The sequence below is a fragment of the Apteryx rowi genome, unplaced genomic scaffold, assembly GCF_003343035.1.
Source record: "Apteryx rowi isolate R43461 unplaced genomic scaffold, aptRow1 scaffold_126, whole genome shotgun sequence".
Lineage (NCBI taxonomy): Eukaryota > Metazoa > Chordata > Aves > Apterygiformes > Apterygidae > Apteryx > Apteryx rowi.
This window is the reverse complement of record NW_020447486.1, coordinates 792,718-803,497: the sequence shown is the minus strand read 5'-3', so window position 1 is coordinate 803,497 and position 10,780 is coordinate 792,718. Positions and strand designations below refer to the sequence as shown.

Sequence of the window (10,780 nt, the reverse complement as noted above, 5' to 3'; positions counted from 1 at the left end):
GCCGGGGCCTGGAGCCGCGCGTTGCATGCCGGGGCCTGTAGTCCGAGCCCCCGGCGCCACCCGCCGCGGGGGCTGCAGGCGACGGCTCGTCCTCCCCCGGGGCCGGGGCCGGGCGGCGAGGCGCGGGCGGCTGCGGCCCTCCCCCGCGGCCCAGCTGGGTGGGGAGGGGCTGCAACAGCCGCAGCACCGGCTGGTGCCGGAGACTCAGTTTAATAAGGTGGATTTTCTTTCCTTTTTTTTTTTTTTCTCCTTATTTCCCCTCTCTCCCTCTTTTTCCTACTTCAGCAATCTAACACGGAAATAGCCCAGATTCCTCCTGCGCGTCGGAATCTAGTGGTTTATCTGTTCTGTCTGCAGGTACCACCGGCGGCGAGAGAAGAGCACCGGTTTGACCCCCACAGTGCACCACAGCGATGTTGCACAACCTAGAAATAACTCAGCTACGCTCAGCTGAGTGCAGAGGAAAGAAATACGGAAATTCTCAATAGCATTTTCAATAAAAAAAAAAACAGGAAAGAAAATGGAGAAAAGAACACCAAGGGAATGAAACACAAGGGAATACCTCTCTGAATTCTATGGTAAGGATAAGTAGAAGGAGCCTTACTCAAAAAAAAAAAAACAACACAAAAAAACACAGTCAAGCTGCACTGTTCTCTCTCCTTAGGCCAAAAAAGCACCTTTCTCTCCAGAGCAGCCTGGAGGAAATGGGGGGGGGAGGGGAAACGACAACTGAAGGATTCAGGGCAGCTCTAAAATTAAAAAGGAGGCACTAACTCACATTGCAGCTACATAAGGAGATAACTGCCATGAATCAAGTGATATTGTTCCACTCAGCACATTGGACCCCCATCTCTTTAAAGACAAAAAGATTCAAATAAAAGCCCTGCTTTTCTATATGGAAAGATAAATAAAGCAAATTATTAGTAAGGCTAACAGTTATAGCCCTAAGGAACTCTTTTCATATTATACTCAAAGCAAAAGTTTTTCATTTGTGCATTTGTTTCTAAAATTCTGCTTTATTTGGGGGACCTATTTATCTATCTCATTACTATAGAAAACTTGTAAATTAACTAATGATAAGTTTCCTCTTTAAGACAGAATTAAGTTTGAACCTAACAACCATAGGCTGGAGCTACATCTGCCTTCCCATATTTGTAAGGAGGAAAAAAAGAGCAAGTGATAGAAAAAAAGCTAGAGAATAAAGAATTAAGTACTGATAAGTGGTGATCCTAGACCTGAGGAGAAACTGAACTACCATGTCCCTCATCTTAATTCACTATAGTCCTTGATCAAAGAGAATCTATGTTAATTGATGGGTCCTCACAGCAGGCCTTAAGAGATGCCTCTTGGACCTCAAGGGAAAATTACTTGTGTGTCTTGTTCTTATATATATAATGCTTACCAACACAGTATTTAATACATTGAACACAGAAAGATGCATTAGTATGATGCCCATCAGCTGTAAGATGTATACTTACCATGTATACTGGTATAAATGCCAGTACCTAGCATGGTAATGTAACTCCCTGGAGAGACCAGTATCCTGATTAAAGGAAGGCAGTGGCTTTCCTACCAGTAAAGAAAAAGGGAGCAGTCCACAGCCTCTTAATCCTCAACTCTTTCTCCAAAACTTCATCCAACTTAATGTGTTGTTTGCCCAAAGCTACTGTTCTAAAAATACTTACACAATTCCTTTAAGGGATCCTCTTGAGGAGCTATCTGAGGTGATAAGCAGATATATGGAAAGAGTATTCACTTACTGTCTTTTTACATAAATCATTATTTAGCTAAATAAACTCTCACAACATTAATATGTCATAAATTTTATGAACAAGCTACCCCTGTATACACTTTCACTTCACAGGAAGAGCTCATTTATACTCCTGCATACACCCATAAGACAAGGATTGACATCTGAAGGGTGATGTTATCCTTAATAGTCTGTTGCACAAGAATGTATGTATTAAAGCCTATTAAAGCAATTCAGGATCTCTGAAATACAGAGACTCTTCCTTTGTGAAAAAAAATTGCCAAGGATCTGTTTTTCAGCTAGTGAGAAATACTATTAATTAACAATAGCTGTTGTAATTATCCTTTGAGCTAATAACACACAGACAATTAGGTAATTACTGTGCTCAGTCCCTTTTTACAGTGTGTAAGGGCAAGCAAGGAATGCTTTTTAAGACAACCTGGGCATTTAGAGCTTCAAGTAATTTAAAATGCTTTGACCTTAGTTTTACAAAGTCAAAATGCCTCGACTTTCGTTCCACAAAGCTAATAGATCTGATTATAGGGTACCGAATATCCTGTAGAACACCACAGCAATAGGTCAAATGCTGAGCTGGTGCAAAGTGACTCTATCGGCACAAAGTTCTCCACAGATTCCCAAAGGGGTACCTTCATCAAAGTAATTCTAGCTGGAACCACGTCATCCACCACACTGAGGTCCTTCACTGTCTAGCCCATGGGCTCTTCTTGCCCTGTTTTCACTCTCAGTGTTCTGAGGTTAGGGACCCTGAATATCACTTCTCTTTTTAAGTAGATTCAGTCCTAGTACCCTCTCACTTAAAATTTTCCAGACTTGGGTCTTTGTTACCTTCCTACTGAATGACTTCAACTAAGACAATCTCAAAATGCCATATAAAACCTAACCATTACAAATAACAGTTTTGAACTGCTGATAAATCAGAATCTGGCCCAAAGTCACAGCCGGGGGCAAAGACAGTAGGCCGCAACGCAGACTGCAAACTTGATGATTTTGCTCATCCTCCTGATGTTTTTCCTCAGGCAGCCCACCGCAGTCTTACCAGGCAGAAGTATTGGACCTGTTTGGTTTTGGGAGGAACTGCTGTGCCAGGGCCCCATCTGAGAATTTGAGGAGTGACAGAGTCCACCACAAAATCTCTGCTTTTATGCTCATGTGGGCACCTCAGGACCTGAGCCAGGGCAGGGTAAAGAGTCTGAGCTGGGCTCACAAGAAGGCTGTCAGCAGTGAATGCCCTTGGCAGCAGGGCATCTGTTCCATGGTATAAGGAGAATCATCACTACTTATATTAAGATGCAGAAATAATTCCCAAATTCAACAGGGATCCTCCGGGGGAGCATTTGGGACTCCCCAAGTTCAAGGACAACTTGCATCTTCCAATGGAAAAAAAGACGACAAGAACACCATGGGGGAAGAGACTATGGGGGAGCAGGATGAGGCTTCCAAGACCAAGCTATCTGAATTTGATGCTCCAAAAAAGATGTGCAGCCCCTAGAGCCTGTGGGGGCTGCCACTGCTCCAGATGAGGAAGCTTGGCCGAGCAGGCTCTTCCTTGGTTTGGGATGGTTATGTTTTGTTGTATTTTGTTTCTGGGCATTCAGCCGAGTGCCAGGCTCTCAGCCAAGAAGCAGCTACGGCACCATTTCTGCCTGAGTGCATACTTGTACTGCACGCCACGCTCCCAGCCCCACGCCACAGCCACAACTCCCCAGCCTACCCACCGTGGCTGGCTGTGCTCACCACACTCTACCCACCCTTAGTCTGGCATACAGCACTACCCGAGCCTGGGTATTTTGTCCTCTCCTACACCTTCTTCTGAGTTTCTGTGTCTGATGCAGCCGGCAACAACTCTGAAACAAACAGACACAAGCACAGAAAGACAAAGAAGCAGAGCTTCTCCTGCACGCACAAATTTCATAAACAAAGCGAGGCCCATTTACCACAGGCTTGCTGCCTGCTCCTCAGCGCAGAATGCAGAGGGAAAACAAAGAGGTGAAAATAGCTTTTCATGTTTCCACCATGTTAATGGTTGGTGAGCACCAGGATGCAAGTGACATCCAATGGCATTGCCTTGGTGCTTCTCCCAAGACAGTGGCTAATGTTGGTAACAGGCCGTTAGTTCAAGCAATCTACCACACACATTCCCGCAATGCAACAAGGTCAACGTTACATAGTCCACTYGGCAGAGCGCAATGCAAGCCAGGTACACCGGCAATAGGCCATAGCACACAGCAGCAAATTCTGTCTCGTCTTCTGGCTAATCTGGCAGAAAAGTTATCCTGCGCTGATGCCCAACTGGATCAAATGTGTACTGCCAGATGACCTGCTAGCGCACAGCAGCAGCAGTAATTAGAGACACCCACACTTTACAGGTAGTAGGAAATCTTACAGTCTACAGCAATAGCAGTCTGGGTCATGGGCTGTAATACACTGCAAAGAATCCTTGCTATATCAGAAAGCAGAAATATATGAAGGTATCACAAAACTTTATGGAATGCTGCATGAAACAAGGGTTTAATCTGAGGGAAAAATGGTTCCCTCGTGGGGAAAAGATGGCTTAGGAGATTGTGGTAGTCTAAAAAATAAATAAATAAAAAATCTAAAAATACAGCTGAAATTGAGGTGTGTTTTGATGAGAAAAGGGAGATATGAAAGAAGAGCAAAATAAGGTCTATCTGTGGAATGGAGAGAAAACTAAGGGTGAGATTTAGCACCCTGACATAACCTGAATGTTGTAGTACTTGAAATAGCATAAATAAGGCAACAAGATACAGTCGTGGCTTAAGCCTGGTGGTACTCACCGATATCTTGTCAACATCGTATGTAACACTGAATCACTGTTAGCTTTTACCAGAATACAGTACAGAATATACATAACACCAAGAAAAGGCTGAGGAGAGGAGAAACAGTACAAACATTTGCTAATGTGACATGCTAAAAATTATAAGCGTACCTCAGCACATTGTGTTCAATTGTATTAGAGTAATTCCCACTCACATTCTTTCTCCTTCCAGCTTTGGGATATTACAAGTTGTAGAAATTTCCATCAAAATCCTACTTTCACAAACATCACAGGCTGAAAGCACAGAAGAGGTGATGAAAGTAATGAGGCACACAATGCTGGGTGAAAAGTTGCGCTTCTATTTTAAAATGCATTTCAAGAGACTGAATGTGTCTTCTGGCTTGTGCAGACTAGACCTGGGTGTGTTCTTCCTCTGGTCAACATGAGGGAGTGCAGGTGTGATTATTAACTTCTTGTCCTGAGGGCCATGGCCTGGAAAGGCACAGAAGTTCATCACCTCTCATCTATGCTCTTTCCAGCTATCTTATTGCATGAGTCAGGCATGTATTTTCCCTTGTGGATCTCCTAACAGACAGAAAATATAGTCATTGCTGAGGAGGCCATGAAAAATAATATCTGACAGTTTCAGCATTCTTCTGCTAGCAAGAAGGAAATTCAATAAAAAATGCTGCAGAGATGACAAGGTTGCTACTAAGAGGGTTTCTCCCTTCCAGGGATATACATATAGCACTCTTATTTAAGAGGAAGGAAATTACTGTTCAAAATTCCTGTGCCTCCATTATACTAAATTTTGAATGCATGTTTCATACTAGAGACACAAACACTCACACCTACCCTGAAGCAGAATTGCAACATTTGCATTTGTTTCCTGTCTTAAGTTCTCACCAGGGACTAAAAATCAAAGAGAGTCTGTGCTGCAYCCCAGAAGTGTCTGCTTTTCACTGATGACTCCTGTGGTACTCCACAAGTCATGTCCGGTGCATTTTTACTTTTGATCACATGGAAAGCAAGACGTGTCCTTGCTAAAGCTTTGAGTCTAACACAGACTCAGTAACAAAAGAAAGCGCTCTTGAGATTTTATCACTGCTGATGCAATGGGACCCAGCTGTTCAGCCACATTCTGACTGTGCAAGATTTCATTGTCTTTTCATATGCAATACTGCACCCAAAAATGACAAGCAAAGGCAAATTGTTTATATCACGCATATGGCTTTGTTTCCAAGTAAAGCATTGGACATGCAGAAGAATAGCTTCTCATGCTCTGGCACTATGACACTATGGTAAACTGCAGATTAACTTTTGTATCTTAAGTTCCTGTTCCCTGGGAAGTGACAATGATCAGAGAGTAGTCTGTTTTCCAAAATCAGCTCCGCCAGAAAATCAGTTTCACGATATACTGATCACTATTAATAACAGATATTAAATGTCTCCAGAAAAATCACAATCAACAATCCCATTACTATTTATTTCAAAACACTGGGATTGTAARATAGATAGAGCAAATATTATTTTAGCACAAAAGAAGGGAAAACACAGTTAGCTAGTTTCCAGTTGTTCTGCTTCTAACCAGAGAAGTGCCTGTGCAAGATACACAAAGCTTTCCCAGACACTGAATATTGGGAAGCTGAAAGCAAAACTACTCTGAGGAATCACAAACTCTGGAGCAGAAAACAAGCTTCCTCCATTTGGATTTAGCAGTTTTCAATCTTTGGCTAATCCTTTCCCCAGGAGATTTTGAACTGATGGTGTAAGAGGTTCATTCTTTGGAATCTTATATAATGTGAATATATGCCTAGTATTAAAATCTTATCCAAAAAATAATTCACTTTGAGATGAGTCACTCATACATACATACGTGGAAGATGGAGTCACTAGGGGAGCACTGTTTACCACAGCTGTTAAAATTATTGTTATAAAGTGAGAGACTACAATTATGGCTAAGATCTCATGTATGCACATAATTACTACTCTTCAGAAAGCATAAGATGCAGTTTACAGATAATGCCCACAAGGATCACTGAGCATATTTAGTCTGGCCTCTTGTATTTCACAGGTTACAAGTATATATCCTCTTTCCTTCACAGTAACATACAGGAGCATTTGTTTGCTTTTTCATGCTCTTGTCTTTCTTTTGCCATTACCAAAATTGTCTGTCTGGCAGGATCTAATACATAATGTAAATTCACAGATAAGTTAAAGGAGTGGTATTAACCTAAAATGAACTGGAAAGATATGTTCTCTGTTTCTCAAAGGGGAAAAAAACAACCAGGACATTTTTTGATGGAGACATTAAGCAAAACATAGGTTCCTCAGCTTATTTACTTTTCAGTCTGCCAAGAAATAATCAAGCAAAGTTTCTAAATGTGATTTGCCTTATCAATCTACAGTTTTAGAAATCAAAAATGGTAATCAAAGAAAAAAAAGATACAAGTACTGCAGTAGCTGACTCCCAACATACCTTTGCTGTAGAAGTTAGGTTTCTGTATTTGCTGTTGAGGGCACAGTCAGTTGACTGGTTACGCAAAGGATCACTGTTAGGGAGACAAAGAAAGCCCATTCATTCATGTCAAGAGCCATATTTACTAGTTGGCAACATATGCAAGCAGATCTTGGCTGAGTGAAATGATCTCGCAAACTCAGTGGTAGCTTGCTCTGCTCTATTCACATGCTTCTCTCATCTTCAGGAGAGGATGCTTTTTACTTGCTGTGAAACCTGCTTCTTCAGATAAAACTGGCCATGGCAAAATTTGTACTATGGCTCTCTTCTGGCACTTGAGTCTTTCAAAATATAAAGATTAGGCACTGCTAAGAAAAGACTTCTGAAGTGCAGGAACAGCAATGTACAACAGTAAGTAGATGGTAAAATCGTTTGTGTTCTACACAGACAAGGACAGTAAAACAGTCTATGCATTCTGCACAAACATTCCTCAGAAAAGTAATTGAAGCTCAGAGTGAAGGATATCACAATTTTTTAATTGAAAATTTTAAGTCATTTGTTATGGCCCTTCAGAAGTTTAAGAAGCTAAGTCAGTTCAGGGCAAGATTCTCTTACAGAAGTGCTGACGCTACAACCCGTGCCAGATTCCATTTATGAAAACGACCCTGATGACAGGTTTTGGTACTCGTGAGTGTGGGTGAGAGATTTGAGTAATAAAGTTTTTAACTAGCTTCTTTTGTGTAAGACATTTGGAGGAGACACGAGCAAAAACACTGTGCAAGACAGTGACTAAAAGTTGCCTGGGCTGCTGGATGAAGAGGTAATACCTCTCAGTCACTTTTCTGCTTCTATAAGAAGAGAGGGAGAAAATATTTTCTCTTTTACCTAGCCCTACCTACCTGAGCAAGCGGGATCTATTCCAGGGTGCTCTGTAAAACAAAGCATTTGATCCTTAAAATTAGGTGGATGCTTACAGGTTGAGAGCATTTGTCTGAACTCCATTTTACTGGCAGAATTCCTAGCCTGGCTCCCTTCGGGAAGCAAGCTCTTTGAGCAGAACTCCTTCTCCTTTAGGAGACTTAGGGATCCTAGATCAAATCAGCTGCTTCTGTTTTCAGCTTTCTCTTCTAAGTAGGTGAGTAGTCCCCAGCAGGTACTCACAGCTGTTTGTTTTGTGAGCAGACTTAGAGGCTATTAACTTTTTTTAGGCAGATCTTAATTTTCAGCCATTTGCCTAAGAAGTGTTGTGACGAATTCCTGTAAATTTACTATCCAAAACTTAAATGCATTTCCTGAGGTGATCTTCCACATGTTCTTGGGGGAAGAAAAATAGATTTGTATAATTCTATCATCACACTTGTCCTCACATTTGGTATTGAATCTAGCAACCTATATTTCTTGAGGATGGTTAAATATAAAAGTTACATGAAATTTGCATGCACTCTGTTTACTTTAACAGGCATCTTACATGTGTGGACAGTCCTGCCTCAGCTGAGCAGAGTCATGTTATCCAAAGATTCCCTTTTTCCCCCACCCTCAACAGTATCAGCAACAGTTGCATCAGTTTAAGCAAATTGTTAAACCAGTGTAACTGCATAGACAAGCCTCACATGACAATAAAGATTTCTAAAATCTGAAACAACACAGCTGTGGTTTAAATATTTGAGGAGTTTAAAGGATTTGGTCGAGACTTCAGTGGCTGCGCTGCATCACAGAATCTCCTCTTTAATCTTGGTAGAGATACTGAAATGGTAAACCTGAAGTAAGAGATTTCCTCTCATGTTTGGTTACTGGTTCTAAAAAAATACAGGTGTTAAATAGTGTTAAATAGTCTGAGTAGTAAACCTGTCCCCTATTAAACATCTCCATCCCATGACTGGAGGTCATAATCTTGCTTTATCTCCAGCCATCCAGCCTGTGTATGCAAGGGGTGGGGGTGAGTGGGAAGGGTAGGTGGGTAGGGGGAACAGTAAGGAAGAAAATAACCTTTAGAAATTATTTTCTTCTTTGCAGCTCAGGTTTAAGCAGAGCAGATTAGTTAAACTGCAAAGAAGAGGGGTTTTTGCTTGGAAGKTTTTTTTTTTGTTCTATTTTTGAGTGGGAAATAGCAGAGAAATTTAAACTTTTCAAATGGTTTCAGCAGAACTGTCCAGCTACTTAGAGAGGTACACTTCCATCGCAAAATCGCTCCTGCACTCAGTACCTTCACACAGTGAGGAGGGCCCACTACCCAGGCTAGCACTTCATGCAAACATGACAGCAAGTTGCTGCACAATCTCTTTTCATGGCAACGTTTGACAGCTACCTTCTGCTGCCTCTTGAGGCCTCAGGGCTAGCACAGGCTTGGGATTTCATCAACATGTTAATTCCACTGTGAAGCATTTGCTGAATTTGCTGCACTCTTGATTCCTGCCAGTTGGTTTCCCCTGTTGGGCAGCTCCTCGATCTGGGCCCAGCATTGAGTGACACCACTTTCCAGTTCAGCCCTTTGAGCCAAAGCTGCCCTCATGCCTGTACGAAGGCCAGTGCAAACAGAAACAGATAGGAGTTACAAGACTTTTTGCTTGGCTGACATCAGAGCAACACAGCTTCACAGCTTCCCTTTTGGTAAAGCTGGTCCAAAGCAGCTGTCTCTTCCTTTCAAGTGACAGGCTAGTTTTGAAAATCAGTGGAGAGAAAGATGCCTTTTATTTCTGGCAGAATGTGTGGGATTTGAAAAGCAGGGAGTAGAGGATCAAGTGGTGCACAGGGGTCTCACTAATCTGTTTGGATTTTGTCTGTCCTACTTCTGTTCCTCATCAGCAACTGTTCAACCCAAAGGTTTTCCTAAACACAAATGACTCAGAAGGATCACACATTTACTTAAAGATCCATTTTGTTAGCTCTGTCTTCCTCTTTTCACTTTCCCACATAACAGCACAATCCCATAGCAAATCTCTTACCAATGCTCAGTAGCCCCTGTAGACCTGTCAGTTTTGTGGCACAAGTGTCCAGCCCAGCAATCCAAGGTTGTCCAAGCAGTGTATTTTCTTCCTCCATTAGCAAGTGGAAATTGTGCCCAAGTAGGAATCTTTTCAATCTCAGCAGTGATACCTAAGTGCCAGCCTTGGTCATTCCTAATGAATACAGTAGCTATACTAGGTAAAAAACTGCATGGAGCAAAGCCTAATTTTCTCCCAATTCATACTTCCGTTTCAAAACCCAAAGGTGACTCTCCTACAGCTGGCAATGTGAAATGAGCAAGCACATGCCATGCGCTCCTCCCAAGCCATGTCACCACATGAAGGCAGCAGGCAAGTGCTTTAACACAAAACATGAGACTCAGACTTTTCACCTTAACCACAGTTTCGGCTTTGTTTCTTTCCCAGGCAGCAAGTACAGAACAGCATTGTAGAACTTCTTTGGGGAAACAGTGCCCGCTGGCATTTGGAAGGCCATCTAAAACKCCCACATGCTGCTTCTCCCATTGATACGCATGCCATCCATTCTCACAAAACCTCAACCATGAGCTCTCAGTTTTGCACAAGCAAGAGAGGAAATGTAAGCAGGTGTAGAAAACCCAGAAGTCAGACACAGAGCAAGGAAGGTGTTAACSACAAACAGCTTTCTCTTCAGTGAGTTCTTGTCTGTTCCCAAAAGCAGGCTGGAGACAGTAAACACATTAAAAAATACACACTATAACACTTGGAGTCTGGAGGCATCAGTACACCAAACCCCAATCTAACCCTAAAGACTTAGGAAAGTCACTGCAGTAGCAGTAACCTTGCAGTGAGCT

The 10,780-nt window shown here is 42.1% G+C and overlaps 1 protein-coding gene and 1 long non-coding RNA gene across 7 annotated transcripts in view; one reads left to right on the top strand and one right to left on the bottom strand.

Moving 5' to 3' along the window:
- Positions 1-105: 105 nt before the first annotated feature.
- Positions 106-4,441, top strand: LOC112961034. Of its 2 annotated transcripts, XR_003251925.1 has the most exons (3): positions 106-217; positions 358-578; positions 2,788-4,441. It is a non-coding gene; the product is annotated as an uncharacterized LOC112961034 (long non-coding RNA). The 2 variants fall into 2 exon arrangements; XR_003251924.1 differs by lacking the exon at positions 2,788-4,441 and having other exon boundaries at positions 358-1,811.
- Positions 4,442-4,581: 140 nt separating this feature from the next.
- The window catches only part of LOC112961031 (neurotrypsin-like), a 31,963-nt gene continuing 25,764 nt past the window's right edge, over positions 4,582-10,780 (bottom strand). The window contains exons 16-19 of one of the 5 annotated variants that reach the window (XR_003251920.1): positions 9,948-10,648; positions 9,209-9,516; positions 7,027-7,099; positions 4,582-5,132 (exon numbers count right to left, since the gene is read on the bottom strand). Coding sequence is in view for 1 of the 5 variants with exons in the window: in XM_026055846.1 (XP_025911631.1) it covers positions 7,097-7,099 (3 nt within the window). In the remaining 4 variants the exon portion in view is untranslated. Of the gene's footprint in view, positions 5,133-5,733; positions 7,100-7,904; positions 7,935-9,208; positions 9,517-9,947; positions 10,649-10,780 lie in introns of those variants that run through there. The other 4 variants (XR_003251922.1, XR_003251921.1, XR_003251923.1 and 1 more) reach the window with 4 other exon arrangements.